The sequence below is a fragment of the Ahaetulla prasina genome, chromosome 8 (genome assembly GCF_028640845.1).
Source record: "Ahaetulla prasina isolate Xishuangbanna chromosome 8, ASM2864084v1, whole genome shotgun sequence".
Taxonomy (NCBI): Eukaryota; Metazoa; Chordata; class Lepidosauria; order Squamata; family Colubridae; genus Ahaetulla; species Ahaetulla prasina.
This window is the reverse complement of record NC_080546.1, coordinates 81,076,621-81,098,383: the sequence shown is the minus strand read 5'-3', so window position 1 is coordinate 81,098,383 and position 21,763 is coordinate 81,076,621. Positions and strand designations below refer to the sequence as shown.

Here is a 21,763-nt window from a genome sequence, read left to right as displayed (position 1 = left end):
CGAAGTTGATAAACCTAATTCCTAAATTCTCAGCAACCAGGAACAAATATAAACAATCTGGAATCAATTAACTTTTCATACACATATGCACACACATTTTTCAATTTTCAAAAATTCCTTTCTTTTTTATTCACATAGCCGCAATTACCTTGCTCGTATTAAGGTTCATATATAGAGCTCTTCGACCTTTTGAATTAACGCTTTGTTGACTGCAGAAATGTGTAGCTCCATATTTTACATATTTTTAAATATAGATTTGCTTTTTTTTGAGTTAGGGCAGGGATGAAATCCAGCGGGTTCTGAGAGGTTCTGGAGAACCGGTCGCGGAAATTTTGAATAGTTTGGAGAACCGGCAAATATCACCTCTGGCTGGTCCCAGAGTGGGGTGGGAATGGAGATTTTGCAGTATCCTTCCCCCTTGTAATTCGAGGGCTACCTCTATTCCTTACTGTTCTCATTTTGTCCTTAAAAAAGTATGTGTAAGAGAAGAATCAAATAGAATGATGGACCTAGTTTTCAAAGATCTTAGAGATATGCATGCTACTTAATGTAGGCAGCAAATATTAAATTTTGCTTTGATCCCCTTCGCAGGTTTCAGAAATCATGTTAGCATTCAAAACTCTGGACTACATCCCTCAGATGTTTCTGAGTTAATTGAATGTAACGCGGGGCATACATATTTCCAAAACACTACACTGTTTCTGAAAAGTCAAATTCATTTCTTCCATTGAAAAAATTCCAACTGCCCACATTTTCTTGTAGTTAAGATCACTGGAGTACAAAGCATGTTCCTAAATAGACCCATCATATTCAGTACTATAGATCTCCAAAATTAAATGGAATATTTTGTTAGTTTGATAAGAGCATAAGTTTATTCAGAAATTTTTTTTTGAGTGAAAACCTTTTAATTTCTACATTGTGTTTTTTTAGAGAAGGGCTATCTGGCATAAGACACTACCATATAAAAGAAACGATGACATCACAGAAGCAATATTATTTGGCGGAAAAGCATCTGTTTGACTCTATTCCAGAGTTAATTGACTATCACAAACACAATGCTGCAGGTAAATGACCTTTGAGTATTCTATCCTTTCATTTTTACTTTTTGTCTCCAAACTATTAAATTTCAGCTGTTTTGAAGATGCTTTAATGGTTTTAATATGATTGAAGAAAATAAATTATTCAAATAATTCTACGTCACTCCTGCTTCAGTCATATATGGGCCGCGGTGTGGCTCAGGCTGTAAGAAGCCTGTTATTAAACACAGCTGCTTGCAATTACTGCAGGTTCTAATCCCACCGGGCCCAAGGTTAACTCAGCCTTCCATCCTTTATAAGGTAGGTAAAATGAGGACCCAGATTGTTGGGGAGGCAATAAGTTGACTTTGTATATAAATATACAAATAGAATGAGACTATTGCCTTACACACTGTAAGCCGCCCTGAGTCTTCGGAGAAGGGCGGGATATAAATATATATATATATATATATATATATATGATGCTTAGAAGTTCCAAATTTTATAGAAAACTGTTAAATTTGTCCTATATTTTGCAGGTTTCAGAAGTCTCATTCGTCATCTTCAGGCTTCAGCCGTGCTTCTGGGAGCAAAAGCTTCACGGCTGAAGCCTGAAGATGACGAATGAGACTTCAAACGTCGCCAAGACACTTCCAATTTTACGGGAGAAAACCCAATAACCAAAGATCTACATACAAACACCCGCGAAAACCTCAGAAAACAAATATATATATATATATATCATAAATATATATATATCATATATATATATATGATGCTTAGAAGTTCCAAATTTTTATAGAAAACTGTTAAATTTGTCCTATATTTTGCAGGTTTCAAGCAGTAAAAAAAATGTTAATTTTCCATGCTGTTGATAGCCCTAAATTCTTATACTGAAATGTTTCTGAAAATTATCAAGAAAATGCTTTGTGCTTAAAGTTATTTCAAAGTATATACAAATGATATAAGAAAGTAACATAGTTAACACCATAACATGGTGTTTAGTTAACATTAAAACACTAGAAAGTATTGTTTGTCTTGCTTAATTTTTAAAGTAACTTATTCGCCATATGAATTTTCTGTGAATCTTAGGGCTTGTGACGAGGCTACGATACCCAGTGACTCCAAAAGTGAAACCTTCACCAACTACTGCTGGATTCAGCTATGGTACATTTATATTTCTGTATGAAGATATGACTGATTTTGTAGATTAAGAAAAAACTGAAATAAATAAATATATTTCCGCTCAACTATCATGATGGCTCAAATCTCAACCATCTGAAGTGGTTTGCCATTGCTTCCTTCTGAGGGACTGGGAGAAAGTGACTGGCCCAAGCTCATCAAGCTGGCTTTGTGCCTAAGGTGGGACTAGAATTCATAGTCTCCCAGTTCAGGGGTCCCCAACCTTAGCAACTTTAAGCCTGGTGGACTGCAACTCCCAGAATCCCCCAGCCAGCAAAGCTGGCTGGGGAATTCTGGGAGTTGCAGTCCACCAGGCTTAAAGTTACCAAGGTTGAAGACCCCTGTCCCAGTTCATAGACTGATACCTTAATCACTATACCCGTGATGGTGAACCTACGGTATGGATGCTGGAAGTGGCACGCAGAGCCGTCTCTCCAGGCATGCGAGCTGTCGCCTGTTGTTCTTCTGGATTCCGCCACGCCGGGCAACTGGTCTTCTGGTTTTTGGCGTGCGCATGTGCACGTGCATGCATACAAGAAACCGGAAGATCAGGTAGCCGGTGTGCATGCAAACACCAGAAACCGGAACAGCTGCCGCCCGGTACGCGCATGCTCTTCCTGTTTTGGCATTCGGTGCTGAAAAGGTTCACCAACACTGCACTGTACCAGACGGGCCCTTGGTTATCTATTTGTTTGGCCTGGAAGATAAAACTGAGTGCAAGGACAAGCAACATTCACCGTAACCGTAGCAGCTGTGTTTAAATGACAAAATGTGTTTGAATTATAAAAGGGTTTTTGAGACAAAGCTTCCAAATGCAAAAGAAAACACACAACAGAGCTGTCAAAATACAGGAGGCAAAATACGTTTCCGTGTCTATTTTGGGTGGGAAGAATGAGAGTGTCTCTTTTGGATGGCAGTGTTATGGTCTGCCAGCAGCCTGCAGAGCTGGCAACGGAGTCGGATAGCAATGAGGCTGGGGAAGGCCCGGATGAGGGCTCTGTGTCAGAGACTGAGGTGGGGCCAGGGCCATCGGGGAGTGAGGTGCGGACTCCAGAGCCTCCAGAGACTGATAGTAGTGAGGCAGAGGAACAGGAGGAGCCTGTTCCTAATGCACGCATGAGAAGAGCTGCCAGAAGGCAAGAGCAGCTCAAACAAAGAGGGCAACTCGGGAGTAGGGCCAAGAGATGATTGGCCCCTCCCATAAGGCTTAAAACAGACCAGCACCGGCATTTGGGCTTTGCCGGAAAACAATGTTGGTAGCTTCGTCTTCTTGCATTTATTTTTGTATCGGTGTCTTCTGAACTTTTGCCAAGAAAGGCCTTTGGCAGTTTGCCTAATTGGACCAAGGTTTGTGATAGGACTGAGGAATTTGTGTTGGGAGAAATTTGATTTAATTTAGTTGAACTAGGCTGAGAATGAAGCAATTCTCAGCTGTTCGAATAAAATTTGTTTGTTTTTTCACTGACTGAGTTTCCTACTACCTACTTGGGCCTGGATCACAACAGGCAAATTGGATTGCAATCTAATAATCATTGCTTGGCAATGATTTGCCTGTATTTTAAAAAATAAAAAAGCAACAGATACTTAGGATTGTACTGCTCCTGGCCTGTTCTATAAAATGCTCTATCTAGTCATCCATTAACCACCTTGCTAATTGTTCTGTTTATACACAATCATGCTAGCTGGGTCAAAATCCATTATCCTCATCCATTTTCGCCCAGAAGGTATTTAGTATCTCATGTTTTTACATAGGAAAGAGTTGGCAGGTTTTCATAATATTATTAGCCCCCAGCAGAGGTGAAAAGCTACTGGTTTGGACTGGTTCTCCTGAACTGGTAGTAAAAAATGCTACCAATTCAGGCGAACCGGTATTTCCGACGATCAGGTGGGCGACGATCAGCTGTGATGCGCGATTTATATTAGCTAGAATCATCTGATTTCCTGCTTTCTAGCTAATCTAAATCGCGTGGCACAGCGGATTTCCTCCCTCCTCGCTGTTCTACTTACCTTTGCAGGCTCGGAAGGCTTCAAAATGTTTCTTTTTTAGCACTGCGTGGGGATGCCTCAGGTGCACATGCGCGCACAAAGCGTGCACTCGGTAACAGACTCACAAAACTGGTAGCAGACTTCAGAGGATTTCACCGCTGGCACCCAGTGCCAGGCAGATAACAATCAGTCAGTGTGCTTTAATCCAGGGGTGAAATGCTCCCGGTTCAGACCGGATCACCCGATCCAGTAGCAATGGCGGAGGGTGGTTCGGAGAACCGGTAGCAAAAATCCCCCCTCCCCCCTCCATGCCCAGCTGAGCCACGCGATCATCAGAAGTGGTTTTTTTTTTACTTTTAAAAGCATTTTTCTTTGGCCGAAAAATGCTTTTAGAAGTTTTTTAAAAAGCCTCTGATGATCACGCGGCTCAGCTGGGATTGTCATTGTGACTGTATGACTGTAACTTTTTGTTGATATCATTAAGGGTTAAATTGTACCCTATGGCCATCGTTTGTGTTGTAAATGTTGTACCTTTGATGAACGTATCTTTTCTTTTATGTACACCATATGAGCATATGCACCAAGACAAATTCCTTGTGTGTCCAATCACACTTGGCCAATAAATTCTATTCTATTCTATTCTATTCTATTCTATTCTATTCTATTCTATTCAGAGGCTTTTAAAAACATTTTTTCTACAACCTCTTCGGCCGAATAGGTTGTAGAAAAAATGCTTTTAAAAGGCTCCTCTGACCATGCCAGCTGAGTTGTCTGATCGCCAGAGGCTTATTTTTCTTTTAAAGGCAAAAAAAAAAGCTTTTAAAAGAAAAGAAAAGCCTCTGACTATCAGGCAACTCAGCTGGGATCGTTAGAGGAGCCTTTTAAAAGCATTTTTTCTACAACCTATTCTGCCGAAAAAATGCTTTTAAAAGAAAAAAAAAGTTGGCCACGCCCACCCAGTCACATTACCTCACCCCCACCAAGCCACGCCCACAGAACCAGTAGTAAAAAAATTTACATTTCACCCCTGCTTTAATCCCTGCGAACAATAAGTTGTTGAGAAAAATGTTGAGTGCTCTCAAGTCTTGAGAAAATTTGATGTAGAGTTTGGTTTTTTCAGTCATTTCTCTCTGGTCATTTTTTGATAGTACTAAACACACAAGATGAAAATCCCTTCCCATAATACGCTTGAGTCATTTCTGCTGAGTGACAAAAGATTATATCTTGGAAAGAGGTCCGAAGGCAGTATTTGAGAATAAGCAGTGAGAATCGTCAAGAGTGCTCTTGAAGAGTTTGAATTTTCAAAAGTTCTTGGGTTTGAAAGAAAGATGAAATAAGAACAAGACCCTCATGGCAAAGAATACTGACAATAAAAAGGGGAACTTGCTACCACATGTGGTGGACTTGTTCCAAGCCCAGGAAATATTGGCATAAGATAAGAAAATGGTTAGAAGAAATAACTGAACAAAAAACATTGAATTGAAGCCTGAATTACTTCTTTTGGACGTTTTAGATGGGAAAATGGGTAAACAATTTCAATACATAATATTACACATATTAACAGAACCCAGAATCATTTTTGCGCAGAATTGGAAACAGGTTGATATTACTTAAGAACCAACGATAATACAGTGCAGAAATGGATAGGCTGTCTATGGAATTGAAAGAGAGAGAAATCTGAATATTATCAAATTTGGAGTAGATGGTACTGTATACTTGGCTTGAGAATAGGAATAAAATTAATGCACAAGATGTATAAAGTAAAATATATAACGTATAATATATAAGAACTATATCAGGGGTCTTCAACCTTGGCAACTTTAAGACTTGTGGACTTTAACTCCCAGAGTATTCTTAAAGTTGCCAAGGTTGGAGACCCCTGAACTATAACATATTGATGATAATATGATTGTGGATATTGTTATAATTTAAACGATGGTATAATATAGGATAGTGAACCATAGAAATAGAATTTATGTAAATATGAATGTTATGGATGATATTGATACTAATGAGTGTAAATTTGTGTTTTGTGTTTTAAACATTGGAAAAATTTAATAAATATATATATTTTTTTAAAAAAATTGTCTTCCTGTTTGCCCTGGAGGTTTATCCTCAAGTGATCTTTTCTTGTTTTTATAGAGAAATGGGAAATCAATCCAGCAGAACTCACCTTTATGCGAGAACTGGGCAGCGGTCTCTTTGGGGTAGTCCGGCTGGGTAAATGGAGAGCCCAGTACAAAGTAGCCATCAAGGCCATCCGAGAAGGTGCCATGTACGAAGAGGACTTTATAGAAGAAGCTAAAGTGATGATGTAAGTAACGGGCAAAGGTGCCGGTTATTATTTTAAGAAATCGCTAAAGAATCTTGCTGCAAAACGTCTTAAGAAATGTCTTCTGAACATCTTGAGATGCTCTGCTGTTTCCCTTCGTTTTACAGAATTACATCTACTGCCTGAGTCAGAACATCAAAGGCCTATAATGCTTCTCTCCTTATTTTGTTCCCTGGTGCATTGTAAAAAAAAATCTATTTTGGAAGTATCGAACTTGCTAAGGTCAAATTTAAAAAGGTAAAGGTAAAGGTTCCCGTCGCATATACGTGCTAGTCGTTGCCAACTCTAGTTGTGCTAGTCGTTGCTCATCTCCGTTTCAAAGCCGAAGAGCCAGCGCTGTCCGAAGACGTCTCCGTGGTCATGTGGCCGTCATGACTCAACGCCAAAGGCGCACGGAACGCTGTTACCTGCCCACCAAAGGTGGCCCCTATTTTTTCTACTTGCATTTTTACATGCTTTCAAAACTGCTAGGTTGGCAGACAAGTAACGGGGGCTCACCCCGTTATATGGCAGCACCAGGGATTCGAACTGCTGAGCTGCCGACCTTTCGATTGACAAGCTCAACGTCCTAGCCCCTGAGCCACCGCGTCCCTGTAGGTCAAATTTAGCAGGAACCAAATCTGTATTTTGATCAGGAGAAGAATGGGCTGTTTAAACAATTAATGATACTAATATTATTAGCAATATATTGCTAGCAAAATGCATGCAGTATCCCATACTAAAGGCAGTGATATAATCAAATCCCTACTGATACAAAAAACCCTTTGGCATTTTTTTTGTTCCAGCTGCTTAATATCTTCCAGCACAGGGATATTCATGAACCACTTCATTAACATATTTAAATGCTTAATGTATAAAATGATGTTTCATTTATTTATTATTTATTTGTCACATTATATATAAGCATAAGCATGAAATAACTATACGATATATAAACATATATATATAACCATAAGTATGTAATAACTATATGAAATAGGATACAATCAAAGGGAACATTAGGACAGGAACGGTAGGCACGTTGGTGCTCTTATGCACGCTCCTTACAGACCTTCATGGGAAGAAGGTTTGAAATTGAAATAACCTTTAACATTAGAGATTCAGAAACTAGGACTCTCTAGCTGTAAATAATTCTATTATATGGAAGGAAGGAAGAAAAATAAATTATTATTAGAATAGATTGACAGAACTCCAGCTGTCTGTTGTATTTATTTTAGATGTGTACTCTTACAAAACATTAAATTTTGGGATATAATATCAGCGGTGGAGTTTTACAGCCACATTTCTGTATGCTGAAGTTTGAGCCTGCATTTTGTATTGGTTTCACATCCTAAATCTTGGTTGCTTAATTCCAACTGCCATAATATTGAATGCTATTGCCCTGCCCTGCAGTTATAAGCCATTATGTGACGAGGACTTGCTATTTTACTCTGCTACAACTTTATCTCTTCTGAATTTTTTCTTGTGTTTTTAGCATAAAGGCTGCATAAGCTCTTTCGCATTGACTTCTTTCCAAACATGTATGTTTTTTTAGATAAAGTTAACTTCATGAAGAAAATGACATCTATATTTCCATTTATATTTCCCTATTGCTTCCCATTTTACTCTTTCCTTCCTTCTTTCCTTCCTTCCTTCCTTCCTTCCTTCCTTCCTTCCTTCCTTCCTTTCTTCCTTCCTTTCTTTCTTTCTTTCTTTTTCTTTCTTTCTTTCTTCTACTTTCAGGAAGTTGACCCATCCGAAATTAGTCCAGCTATATGGTGTTTGTACTCAGCAGAGACCTATCTACATAGTGACGGAGTTCATGGAACACGGCTGCCTTCTAAATTATCTTCGCCAAAGACGTGGACACTTCACTAAAGATAACCTGCTGACTATGTGTCAGGATGTCTCGGAAGGAATGGAATACCTGGAGAGAAATAGCTTCATTCACAGAGATTTGGTAAGTCTGGGGATGAACATGTGGTAAATGTGTTGCATTCATAAAGTACAGGATCTAAAGCAGGGGTCCCCAACCTTTCAGACCTCAGGGATCACTAACTTCATAATTTTAAATCCAATGGACCACTAAGATGATCTACCTAATGATCGGCTGGGTGGGTGTGGCCAACTTGATGTCACTCACGTCGAGGGGCACCTTGCCAGCCTCTCCTCGCACCTCCCCTGCCAGCCATTCCTCGCCTCCCCACCCAGGCTCCTTAAGGCCCCAACGGGAAGCAGTTGTTGGAGCTAAGCAGCCAGCATGAGAAAGAGTTGGCAAAACAGCTCATTTCAAACTGGATTTAACCGAGAAGGAGGCTCCACCATGAATGGCAAAGTATGTTTACGTTGTGGCCTGTCGGCTGCCAGCCCCTCCAGCAACCGAATCAGATGAGGAGGAGGCATGGGAGTCAGGGTCAGTACCAAGGCAACCTGAGAGCTCTGAGAGGGAAGAGGAAATGGAGCTGTCAGAGAGAGAGGCGGAGCCTGGGCCATCCGTCAGCCCTCATATGGAGAGTCAACAGCCCCCAGGTCTGGAGGTGGCTGATGAGGAAGAGGAGGAATAGCTGAGTCCTGACATGCGGATGCGCAGAAGGCAGAGGAGAGGAGAGGAGAGCAATGGAAATCTATGGGCTGGTCCTTGGGACAGAAGGATAAAAGGCAGGGGGCAGAGATGAACAGATGCGGCAGACAACTATTCATCTCCCTGCCAGACAGACCTGTTAGCCTGCGTTGAGAGAGAAATTTTTTGCCGGGGCTGCTGGCGCTCCTAATAAAGGAATCTTTGAGTTCACTTCAGAGGATTTGTCATGTTTGGGGAGCTGGGTCAGAACAGCTTATCACATTTTCCACACATGTTAACAGCCGCTCATGTCTTATTCTTCTTACAAGTGGATTACTGCAGCATGTTCTACATGAGGCCGCCTTTGAGGGCCATCTGGAAGCTATAGCTGGAAAGTGACAGTGGGTGTTGTGTCTCGCCCGCTTTCACCGCAGCCGGGGCCTTCTTATCTGCTTCCGAACGCTGAGGAATGTCCTAGTATGCCTCCCGGCCCCAGCCCTGGCTCCATGCCCAGACAGGCTGAGGAGGAAGAAGTACCTCCAGCCCCCAGCTCTGGCTCCATGCCCAGGCAAACGGAGCAACTAGACCCCTCCCCCTCCCCCACAGCATGTGAGCCTGAGGAAGGTCAATTGCCAATTGCTTCAGAAGAATTGATAGGCGGCGGCGACAGAAGGAAGGGAGGGGCAGGCTGAGTCATGGAGCCACACCCCATGGCCTATATAAAGGATCTGCTTTCTGGCATTCTCTGAGTCAGGCAAAGTCTAACATATCTTGCTGAAGTCACTTTCTGGTCTCCTGCCTGCCTTGAGAACTTTGCTAGGACTTTGGCAGAGCTGCAGAGGCACGCCTGATTCGGATTTCCCTGACCCGGTCGTCAGCAGAGGAGTGGGACACGACAGTGGGGCAGAAAAACATCAAAATCCTAAAAACATTATGTTACATAATTGGAGCACTTGAGCCATTCTGGAAGGGGGAACACTAATGATCTCCAGGATGCACTTCAGTAAACTTAGTTCATTGCTTTTACTTTTCTCTCTAGAAAAGTATTAGAACCACTAATCCTTAAAGAACCCATAATTCAAATGATCCTGGAGACCCTTGATTTGCATTACACTCAATTCGTATTTCTCAACCGTGGCAGCTTGAAGACATATGGACTTCGATTCCCAGAATTCCCTAGTCAGCCATGCTTTCAGCGGGTGGTAGCATGCTTTAGTTTGGCATGATTCCGTTGATGGTGAGAAGCAATAAAGAATTCTCTTTTGAAGACTTGTAACATATCTTTAAGGGACGTGGTGGCTCAGTGGCTAGGACGCTGACCTTGTCGATCGAAAGGTCGGCAGTTCAGCGGTTCGAATCCCTAGTGCTGCCGTGTAACGGGGTGAGCTCCCGTAATTTGTCCCAGCTTCTGCCAACCTAGCAGTTCAAAAGCACGTAAAAAATGCAAGTAGAAAAAATAGGGACCACCTTTGGTGGGAAGGTAACAGCGTTCCATGCGCCTTTGGCGTTGAGTCATGCCGGCCACATGACCATGGAGACGTCTTTGGACAGCGCTGGCTCTTCGGCTTTGAAACGGAGATGAGCACCGCCCCCTAGAGTCGGCAACGACTAGCACGTATATGCGAGGGGAACCTTTACCTTTACCTTTAACATATCTTTCTTGGTTTTTGGAGCCTGAAACCTTCACCCTTGTGTAACTGTTAGACCTTAAGCAGAAATCAGACTATATCCAAGATTTGCAATCTGTATCCAACGATTGTTTTACTTTTTTTTTCTTTCTCTAGGCTGCTAGAAACTGCTTAGTGAATGAGTCAGGAGTGGTGAAAGTGTCTGATTTTGGAATGACAAGGTATTGATCCTCTCTATACCTTTCAAGCAGGCATATTTTAAGCTTACATTTTTGTAGCTTCCGAAGTGGTGGAGTGGTGGCCATGTTTTTAACTTAAAACAGACCCCAATAATGTGTAGCTTACATAACCAAATATTTGTCAAATTTATCCATTAGGCAGTGACATGAATATTGAATACAAGTAGTCCCCAACTTACGACCACAATTGGGACTGAAATTTCAGTCGATGAGCAATGCAGCCATTAAGCATATGATCAGATCCAATTTTACAACCGTGTTTACCATGGTCATTAAGCAAATCACGCAGTAATGAAAGCGAAACATGTTGTGTTTTTTGGTTTTTTTTGGAATTTTTTTATTTGAATTTCTCCGAAGACTCAGGGCGGCTTACAATGTGTTAAGCAATAGTCTTCATCCTATTTGTATATTATATACAAAGTCAACTTAAATGCCCCCAACAATCTGGGTCCTCATTTTACCTACCTTATAAAGGATGGAAGGCTGAGTCAACCTTGGGCCTGGTGGGACTTGAACTTGCAGTAATTGCAAGCAGCTGTGTTAATAACAGACAGACTTAGTCCGTTGAGCCACCAGAGGCCCTTGTTGTTATTAAGCAAAACCAGCTTCCTCTATTGACTTTGCTCACCAGAAGGCCTCTGGAAAGGTTGCAAATTGCAATGAAGCAACTGCAACAATCATAACTTTTGAGGATAGGTCAAAGTCACTTTTTACAGTGGCGTCGTAATTTTGAACCGTTGTTAAACAAGTGGTCTTTATTCGAGGACTATCTGTGTCAGTTTTTTGTAGGGTGGTACGTCAGTACTTGGTGTTAATTTGTTTCAGGAGGTGCGACGAGTACTAAAAAGGAGGCATTCCAAACAAACCATGTGACTTATCACATGGCCCTTTGTTTCTGCTTCTGACCTTCCCTGCATGACCAACATTCTGTCCCCTCTCTGTGGCCATCCCCCTCCTTTTGCAGTGACCTTCCCATCATGACCGACTTCCTGTCCACCTTCTGTGGCCGTCCCCCTCTTTTTGCAGTGACCTTCCCTGCATGGCCAACGTGTTGTGTCTCGTCCGATCTCACCACAGCCGGGGCCTTCTTATCTGCTTCTGAACACGGACGAATGTCCTAGTATGCCTCCCGGCCCCAGCCCTGGCTCCATGCCCAGACAGGCTGAAGAGGAGGAAGCACCTCCAGCCCCCAGCTCTGGCTCCATGCCCAGGCAAACGGAGCAACTAGACCCCTCCCCCTCCTCCACAGCATGTGAGCCTGAGGGAGGTCAATTGCCAACAGCTGCAGACTGGAGTGACCCTCACTTCAGAAGAATTGATAGGCGGTGGCGACAGAAGGAAGGGAGGGGCAGGCCTGGATAAGTGCTGAGTCATGGAGCCACACCCCATGGCCTATATAAAGGACCTGCTTTCTGGCATTCTCTGAGTCAGGCAAAGTCTAAACATATCTTGCTGAAGTCACTTTCTGGTCTCCTGCCTGCCCTGAGGACTTTGCTAGGACTTTGGCAGAGCTGCAGAGGCACGCCTGATTCGGATTTCCCTGACCCGGCCGTCAGCGGAGGAGTGGGACACAACACAACGTCCTGTCCATTCTCTGCAGTTGTCCCCCTTTTCCTATTGCAGCGCATTGAGTATTAAACAAACATCGAGTACTGGGACATTTTCTCATCAAAATGTGTCGAGTACCAAATTTGACGAGTTTTGAAACGGTCGAGTACCGAGGTTCCCCTGTAACTCATTTCAGAGGAAGGATCTTTTTTTTCATCCTTTTAGGTATGTTCTTGATGATCAGTACACCAGCTCTTCGGGCGCTAAATTTCCTGTGAAGTGGTGTCCGCCTGAAGTTTTCAATTACAGCCGATTCAGTAGCAAGTCTGACGTTTGGTCTTTTGGTAAGATTGTTTAACTTTTTTATTACTTTGTTGTTGTTGTTAGTTGCGAAGTTGTGTCCGACCCATCGCGACCCCATGGACAACGTTCCTCCAGGCCTTCCTGTCCTCTACCATCCTCTGGAGTCCATTTAAGCTCACGCCTGCTGCTTCAGTGACTCCATCCAGCCACCTCGTTCTCTGTCATCCCCTTCTTCTTTTGCCCTCAATCTTTCCCAGCATTAGGCTCTTCTCCAGTGAGTCCTTCCTTCTCATTAGGTGGCCAAAGTATTTCAGTTTCATCTTCAGGATCTGGCCTTCTAAAGAGCAGTCAGGGTTGATCTCCTCTAGAACTGACTTGTTTGTTCGCCTTGCAGTCCAAGGGACTCGCAGGAGTCTTCTCCAGCACCAGAGTTCAAAGGCCTCAATTCTTTGGCGCTCAGCCTTTCTTATGGTCCAACCTTCACAGCCATACATTGCAACTGGGAAAACCATAGCCTTGACTATACGCACTTTTGTTGGCAGGGTGATGTCTCTGCTTTTTAGTACGCTGTCTAGATTTGCCATAGCTTTCCTCCCCAGGAGCAAGCGTCTTTTAATTTCTTGGCTGCAGTCCCCATCTGCGGTGATCTTGGAGCCCAGGAAAATAAAATCTGTCACTACCTCCATTTCTTCACCATCTATCTGCCAGGAATTGAGAGGGCCGGATGCCATGATTTTAGTTTTCTTAATGTTGAGTTTCAAGCCAACTTTTTATTACTATTATTAGTTAAATAAATTTAGGAGAATTACTTTTTCAGATCTTCCATTAGCCTCTTCAAATTATCTGCCAAAGCAATAATTATAATTAAGATAAAACCAAAAAAAAATGCTCCATGTTAATGACAAAAAATAAATAGTTTTAGGTGAAATAAATTCAGGGAATCTTGGATAAAATATGGGTGTCATGGACATTAATCCTTAGAATGAAAATTAGAACTTAAAATTTAACATTCAGGAGTTTCAGATGTTGTAATCTGTTTGTAACTTGTGCTTTATTTTCTTCTAGTGGTTTCTAAATATATTGCAAAACACATGTTTCTGGTTAACTGTTCTGATTGTTTTATTTGTTTATCAAATTTCTACATCATCCATCTCACCTAAGTGACTTTGGGCTGTTTATAATGTAATATTCGCTCTCCATAGTGAGATGAGCAGAATACAAACTTAAATAAATAAGTAAATAAATTTTACATAATCACAATCACTTGTTTTTATGGAGATTTATTACTATATATCTATACTATACTGTTGGAAGGGATGCGGTGGCTCAGTGGCTAAGATGCTGAGCTTGTCGATCGAAAGGTCGGCAGTTCAGCGGTTCGAATCCCTAGTGCCACGTAACGGGGTGAGCTCCCGTTACTTATCCCAGCTTCTGCCAACCTAGCAGTTCGAAAGCGCGTAAAAAAGGCAAGTAGAAAAATAGGGACCACCTTTGGTGGGAAGGTAACAGTGTTCCGTGCCCCTTTGGCATTTAGTCATGCTGGTCACATGACCACGGAGACGTCTGCAGACAGCGCTGGCTCTTCGGCTTTGAAACAGAGATGAGCACTGCCCCCTAGAGTCAGGAACGACTAGCAGATATGTGCGAGAGGAACCTTTACCTTTACCTTTATACTATACTGTTACTATACTATCTATATTATATATAGATCTATTATTATATAACTTTATGCTCTAAAGGTTTACTAATTTTAAAATGCTGATTTTACACACACAATCTGTCTCTCTCTCTCACACACACACACAATCTTGTGGTAAAGATGTTTATTTAATAGGCTCTCAAATTTGGCTTTATAGGTAGTCCTCCACTTACCACCCCTATTTAGCCTAACGTGTCTGTTGCTAAGTGAGACATTTGTTAAGTGAATTTTGCCCCGTTTTACAATCTTTCTTGCCATAATTGTTAAACGAAACCCTGCAGTTGTTAAGTTAGTAACACGGTTGTTAAGTGAATCTGGTTTCCCCATTGACCTTGTTCGTCAGAAGGTCACAAAAGGGGATCACCTGCACCCAGGACACTGCAACGGTCATAAATATGAGTCAGTTGCCACGCATGTGAATTTTGATTGCGTGACCATGGCGATGCTGCAATGGTCGTAAGTGTGAAAAATGCTCCTGTCGCTTTTTGAACGGTCACTAAATGAACTGTTGTAAGCCGAGGACTACCTGTAGCATTAGTTAGTTTGCTGCGCTTAGAAGAGCTGCGTGTCTTTTAAGATAATTCAGAAGAAGTGCTTCATATTTTCCGTGAACACGTTTCTTCGCTATTTATTAAAGCAGCTACATCTGAAAAATGTGCTGCCTCTTGACAATTGCTTTAACAAGGTGACTTCTTAAAGCAACCAGCTATTTTATCACAGCTTAAAAGAACGCCTTTAAATAGTCAGCTCATTAAAGCAATTCATGAAAACCGCGGCGACTTTTCTTTTGGGTCTCAGAAGTGTTGAAAAAAGATGTTGCTGCTTTAATGAGTAGCCGAGAAGTGGGTATGAAGCACCTCTTCTGAATCATTCTTGGTGCCTGTGTAACCCTAATGCCTGCTTCCACTTTTCAGACTCATTTCATAAGCATTTGTCTAACCCAGGGGTCAGCAACCTGCAGCTCTGGAGCCGCATGTGGCTCTTTCATCCCTCTGCTGCGGCTCCCAGTCGCTCAAAATATGCGTCACAACCACCGATGTGCAACACCTGCCGGCACATGATTTATTGAGCTTTTCGACCCATTCAAAAGGTTTTTGTTGCATGCAGAAATAAAAATGTGTTTTCTCTCTAGCAGGTCATTGATTTATTTATTTATTTATTTATTTGATCATATTTATATACCGCCCTATCTCCCGAAGGACTCAGGGCGGTTTACAGGCACTTAAAAACACATAAATACAATATAAAAGCAATTAAAAAACTTATTCTAAAAGCCCAATAATTAAAAATATAGAAATAAAACCCAATTTAAAACCCATAAATTTAAAATCTAACTCAGTCCTGCGCAATTAAATAAGTATGTTTTAAGCCCGCGACGGAAGGTCCGAAGGTCCGGAAGCTGACGAAGTCCGGGGGGTAGTTCGTTCCAGAGGGTGGGAGCCCCCACAGAGAAGGCCCTTCCCCTGGGCGTCGCCAGACGACATTGCCTCGCTGACGGCACCCTGAGGAGTCCCTCTCTATGAGAGCGCACAGGTCGGTGAGAGGTATTCGGTAGCAGTAGGTGGTCCCGTAAATAACCCGGCCCTATGCCATTTCATAAATGCAACACACTATAGTTTGTTTATGCATAGCATAAAGGTAAAAACAACGATATATCCAGTGTTATCTTCATTTTAGATGTCAAAAGGGTTTTGTGGCTTCCAGTGTTTTCTTTTCTGTGGGAAACAGGTCCAAATGGCTCTTTTGAGTGTTTAAGGTTGCCGATCCCTGGTCTAACCATTCTATTGCTGATAAACTAAATAAACTTAGAAGATTTAGGCGAGGTGATTATTTAGTTCATTAGGATTAATTTTCTATTAACGTATTTGTATTTGCCACCGTGGAGGATAACCCAGAATGTTGGAATTGAAATGTTTCAATTCAGTTATTTCTATGAACTTTGACTAATCCCTCTCTCTCTCTCATTTTGCAGGCGTTCTCATGTGGGAAGTGTTTACAGAAGGGAAGATGCCCTTTGAGACAAACACAAACTACGAAGTAGTGACCATGATTACTCAAGGACACCGACTATTTCGACCCAAGCTAGCTTCTAAGAATATTTTTGACTTGATGGTAATGTGCTGGCATGAGGTACGTTACACTTGCATTTCACTTGCATTAGTCCTAATATTGTATTCTAGCACAGCGGTCACCAACTGGTGGTCCATGGACCACTGGTGGTCCGTGAGAAAATTTTGGTGGTCCACAGAAAAAAATATTTGCATGTTTTATATTGCACTAAATCAGGGGTCCTCAAACTTTAGCCCCTGGCCCGGATATGTCCAATGAACACCTGTGTTACTGCAGAAAGTCTCCCCCTTTGGGGTCTTCTTTTGCGTGGGTCGGAGGGGTGCAGAAATTCTGACTTGGGGTCTGCTTCAGCTTCCTGGTGTGGGGCTTTGGGCGAAGGCTGGAGGGAAGTGCCACTGGTGGCGAAGAGCCAGAGGGCCTCATTCCAGTGGGACTGCCTCATGGCCTGGAACTGGCTGACCATCTCAGCCCGCTGAGCCTCCAGGTGCCGGTACCTGGCCTTGTATTCCTGCAGGTCTTCCCTCTGCTTGGAAAACCTATGCTGGTAGTCCTCAGGTGAGGTGATTCTGCTGAGCCTCCTTCTTAGTCAGATCCAATTTGAACTGAGCCAGCTGTTTTGCCAACTCTTTCTCATGGGCAAACAGGGGATGAGTGGGTGGGAGGGGAGGGGCAAGTAGAGGCTGGTGAGGTGCCCTTTGACCTGAGTGACATTAAATTAGCCACACCCACCCAGACACATAACCACCTAGCCACGCCCATCCAGCTGGTCATTAGGGAGATATTAGTGGTCCACGGAATATAAAATTATGAATTTAGTGGTCCCTGAGGGGTAAAAGGTTGGTGACCCCTGTTCTAGAATGAAGAGTGACCCAAAGTAGATGCAACTGTTCTTTGCACCCTGCCGATCAGTCGGGTGAAAATTGCCAGGCCATAAGTCAATGCAATAATAGCAATAGCACTTAGACTTATATACTGCTTCACGGTGCTTTACAGCCCTCTCTAAGCGGTTTACAGAGTCAGCCTATTGCCCTCAACAAGCTGGGTCCTCATTTTAACCACCTCGGAAGGATGGAAGGCTGAGTCAACCTTCAGCCTGGTGAGATTTGCTCTCCATAGTGAGATGAGCAGAATACAAACTTAAATAGATAAGTAAATAAATTTTATATAATTACAGTCACTTGTTTTTATGGAGATTTATTACTATATATCTATACTATACTGTTGGAAGGGATGCTGTGGCTCAGTGGCTAAGACGCTGAGCTTGTCGATTGAAAGGTCGGCAGTTCAGCAGTTCGAATCCCTAGTGCCACATAACGGGGTGAGCTCCCGCTACTTGTCCCAACTTCTGCTAACCTAGCAGTTTGAAAGCACGTAAAAAATGCAAGTAGAAAAATAGGGACCACCTTTGGTGGGAAGGTAACAATGTTCCATGCGCCTTTGGCATTGAGTCATGCTGGCCACATGACCACGGAGACGTCTTCGGACAGCGCTGGCTCTTCAGCTTTGAAATGGAGATGAGCACTGCGCCCTAGAGTCAGGAACGACTTGCACATATGTGCGAGCGGAACCTTTACCTTTATCTACAAGAGAGGTATTAGGTAGAAAAATTTGGGTGAGCTAAGCACAGAAATTAAATACTAATAAAATGTTGTCTCACTCTTAGTAAAACTATCATGTTCTTATAACTTCTATACTTCAGAGGTGCATTCCAATAGGTTGAAACAACACTGAATAAAGAAGAATTGAGCTTGCTTAGTTTGTCAACCTATTTGTCACCAGAGTGCTGTATTCCCAAAATATGACAGTGCAGCAAAACAGCAAGAAACACGTGGTACCTTAAAGACTAACAATTTTATAATTGGGTAAAATGTAGATAACTGTCCATTTCATGGCTCTTATCGCTCTCAAAACATATGCAGTAATATGTTAATTATTTATAATCGTCACAATTTTGTGTTAAATGGCCTCTTCCAGTATTTGTGATTTACTTAAGCAGTCACGTAAGTTGAGGAAGAAAAGTACCCTTTCAGTTTGATTTTCTAGTTACTAATCAATTTACAACTGTAATGGAGCCCAGAATTTCCATCATAAATAATGATGGTTGTAAGTTGAGACACCCACATAAACAGACCCAGTTTTACAACTTTTTTTATGGCGGTTGGTGAGTGAATGCGAAATTATTACGTGAATGCCATACTTTTGAGTGAATTGTTAAGTAGATTCATATGTTCCTATAACAATAGCAATAGCGCTTAGACTTATATCCTGCTTCATAGTGCTTTACAGCCCTCTCTGAGCCATTTACAGAAGCAGCATATTGCCCCACACAAACTGGGTCCTCATTTTACTGACCTCAGAAGGATGGAAGGCTGAGTCAGTCTTGAACTGGTGAGACTCAAACTGCTGGCAGTCGGCAGAATTAGCCTGCAATACTGCATTCTACCCACTGTGCCTCTTATAAAAAACCCTATTTATTTATTTATATTTATTTATTTTATTTATTTATTTGTCATAACAGTATATATAAGCATAAAATAACTATACGATATATAAGCATATATATAAGCATAAGTATGTAATAACTATACGAAATTTGGACACAATCAAAGGGAACATTAGGACAGGAACGGTAGGCACGTTGGTGCTCTTATGCATGCCTCTTATAGACCTCTTAGGAATGGGCTGAGGTCAATAGTAGATAGTCTTTGGTTAAAGCTTTGGGGATTGTGGGAAGAGACCACAGAGTCTGGTAGTACATTCCAGGCATTAACAACTCTGTTACTGAAGTCGTATTTTCTGCAATCAAAATTGGAGCGGTTCACATTAAGCTTAAATCTATTGAGTGCTCGTGTATTGTTGTGACTGAAGCTGAAGTAGTCTTCAACAGGAAGGACATTGTAGCAGATTATTTTATGAGTTATACTCAGGTCATGCTAAAGGCGGCAGAGTTCTAAATTTTCTAAACCCAGGATTTCAAGTCTGGTGGCATAAGGTATTTTGTTGTGATCAGAGGAGTGGAGAACTCTTCTTGTAAAATATTTCTGGACATGCTCAATTGTATTTAATGTCCGAAATGAGGTGTGGGTTCCAGACAGGTGAGCTGTATTCAAGAATTGGTCTAGCAAATGTTTTATATGCTCTGGTTAGTAGTGTAATCTTTCTGGAGAAGAAGCTATGCAAGAGTAAGTTTACAACGCTTAAAGCCTTTTTGGCGATGTAGTTGCAGTGGGCTTTGGCACTTAGGTCATTGGATATGAAAACTCCAAGGTCTTTGACGGAGTGAGGGTCATCTACAAGGTTTTCGCTGGAAACAGCCCAAAGAAGCCAGGAACCAATAAGAAAACTTTATAAATTGCGGTCATTTGACTGAAAAACTGCAATAGGTTGTAAAGGTGAGCCAATTGCCAAGCTCCCAAAAGATGACTCCAGGTGTATGCAGCCATCTGAACTCCACACCTGGCGATAAGTAGCTTTTGAAGGGTTGGTTGCACCTTTGAACCATTGCTAATTGAGGACTATTTGCGTATCGTGCGTGACAAAAGAAAAAGAAATATCAATAATTGGAGCCTTTTTAAAACTTTTCTATCTCTAGAAACCGGAAGGACGCCCTACGTTTCAGGATCTCCTGCATATGATTGAATGTATAGCTGAAGACTCTTCGTCCTGACTATAAGCTTAGCAGGTGCAAGAATTCACAATAAGGACGTACCATTTTAGAGATGCTGCTGGATTCTTCCCAGAAACACAGCTCTGGATGCTGCTTAAAAGGACCGTGGGAAGATAAGGCAATTGTGCATATTGCTCTTTTCTCTCTGGAAGAAAGTTTTACCAGCATATTTAAAGTCCATTTGGCTATTCAGATAATATGGTTATCAAGTGGACCACAGTGTGGTTTTCCTGAGGGGGGGAAAATGCCCATTTGTAGCAGGACAAAGCTACCGTACAACGTAACCCAAATTCAGCACAAGCCTTTTGTTAAGTCAGCTGTTGACGTGAAAGAACAATATTTAAAGCGATTATCGTTTATAGTCTTGCCCATTGCTGACCCCTCGAGATGTGTTTGGCCACATCTCCGTTTCCAGCCAGCAGAGAGATGGTGTACACTAGATAGATGGAGAACTAGAGCCGTGAGTATCCTATAGAACTTGTCTTTATATACAAGATCTCAGTGGCTTGTCAGGAAAATAGGGACAAAGAGAAAGACTAGTACACAAGTACCAGATCTCCTTGACTAGAAGCTGCTCAAAGATTCCATCAGGCCCGAAACAGACGTTAGGAAGAACACAAGACTATCAAATGACCTTCCAAGAGTGGTGAAATTCAATTTTTTTTACTACCGGTTCGTTGGGCGTGGTGTGGCTTGGTGGGCATGACAGGGAAAGGATACTGCGAAATCCCCATTCCCACCCCACTCCAGGGGAAGGATACTGCGAAATCCCCATTCCTACCCCACTCTGGAACCAGCCAGAGATGGTATTTGCCGGTTCTCCGAACTACTCAAAATTTCCACTACCGGTTCTCCAGAACCTGCTGGATTTCACCCCTGCCTTCCAGTACTCGTGACTTGTTTAAGCAGTCACTAATGATGAAAAATGCCCTTTCGGTTTGATCTGCTATATCATTTCTCCACAAAAGAAAAATATTATTAAAGCCTCTTTAAAACTTTCTAGAAACCAGAAGGGCTCCTAATGAAACACGGCACTCATCATAAATGTATTCTAAAACAGGGGTCTCCAACTTTGGCAACTTTAAACCTGGAGGACTTCAGCTCCCAGAATCCACCAGCCAGCAAAGCGGGCTGGTGGATTCTGGGAGTTGAAATCCTCCAGGTTTAAAGTTGCCAAGGTTGGAGACCCCTCTTCTAAATACCATTTATGGATTGTAAATACTCACTGCACATAGTTTTTCGTACCAAGGGAGAATGTAGTATGTCCTACACTATTTAAAAGCACAACGTATCGACTACTTTATCATATGCCGCATGTTCAGTTTGGTGTTTAGCAAAAAAAGAACAAGCTCCCAGCTTTATTACAAACTGGAGAGGGGTGGTTGTTTTTTTTTAATCAGATTGTTATTTTGATTTTTTACCAACTGCGAAGCGTGCTATATTGCCAAAGAAATAATGTATAGCAAAACATGTCTAATAAATGTACTTCATATAATAAATATGAAGTTGTGATGAAAGGTTGAACCACTGGTTTTTCATTTTCAGGTGGGTCTG

The 21,763-nt window shown here is 42.0% G+C and overlaps 1 protein-coding gene across 11 annotated transcripts in view; it reads left to right on the top strand.

The window, feature by feature from the left end:
* LOC131202771 (tyrosine-protein kinase Tec-like) overlaps window positions 1-21,763 on the top strand; it is a 144,004-nt gene that overhangs the window by 74,142 nt on the left and 48,099 nt on the right. For 9 of the 11 annotated variants that reach the window (XM_058192028.1, XM_058192026.1, XM_058192027.1 and 6 more), the window contains 7 exons: window positions 931-1,064; window positions 2,109-2,183; window positions 6,327-6,498; window positions 8,239-8,455; window positions 10,840-10,904; window positions 12,696-12,814; window positions 16,445-16,602. In XM_058192028.1, coding sequence (XP_058048011.1) covers window positions 974-1,064; window positions 2,109-2,183; window positions 6,327-6,498; window positions 8,239-8,455; window positions 10,840-10,904; window positions 12,696-12,814; window positions 16,445-16,602 — 897 coding nt within the window. In that variant the 5' untranslated portion in view covers window positions 931-973. Of the gene's footprint in view, window positions 1-930; window positions 1,065-2,108; window positions 2,184-6,326; window positions 6,499-8,238; window positions 8,456-10,839; window positions 10,905-12,695; window positions 12,815-16,444; window positions 16,603-20,134; window positions 21,727-21,763 lie in introns of those variants that run through there. The other 2 variants (XM_058192034.1, XM_058192030.1) reach the window with 2 other exon arrangements.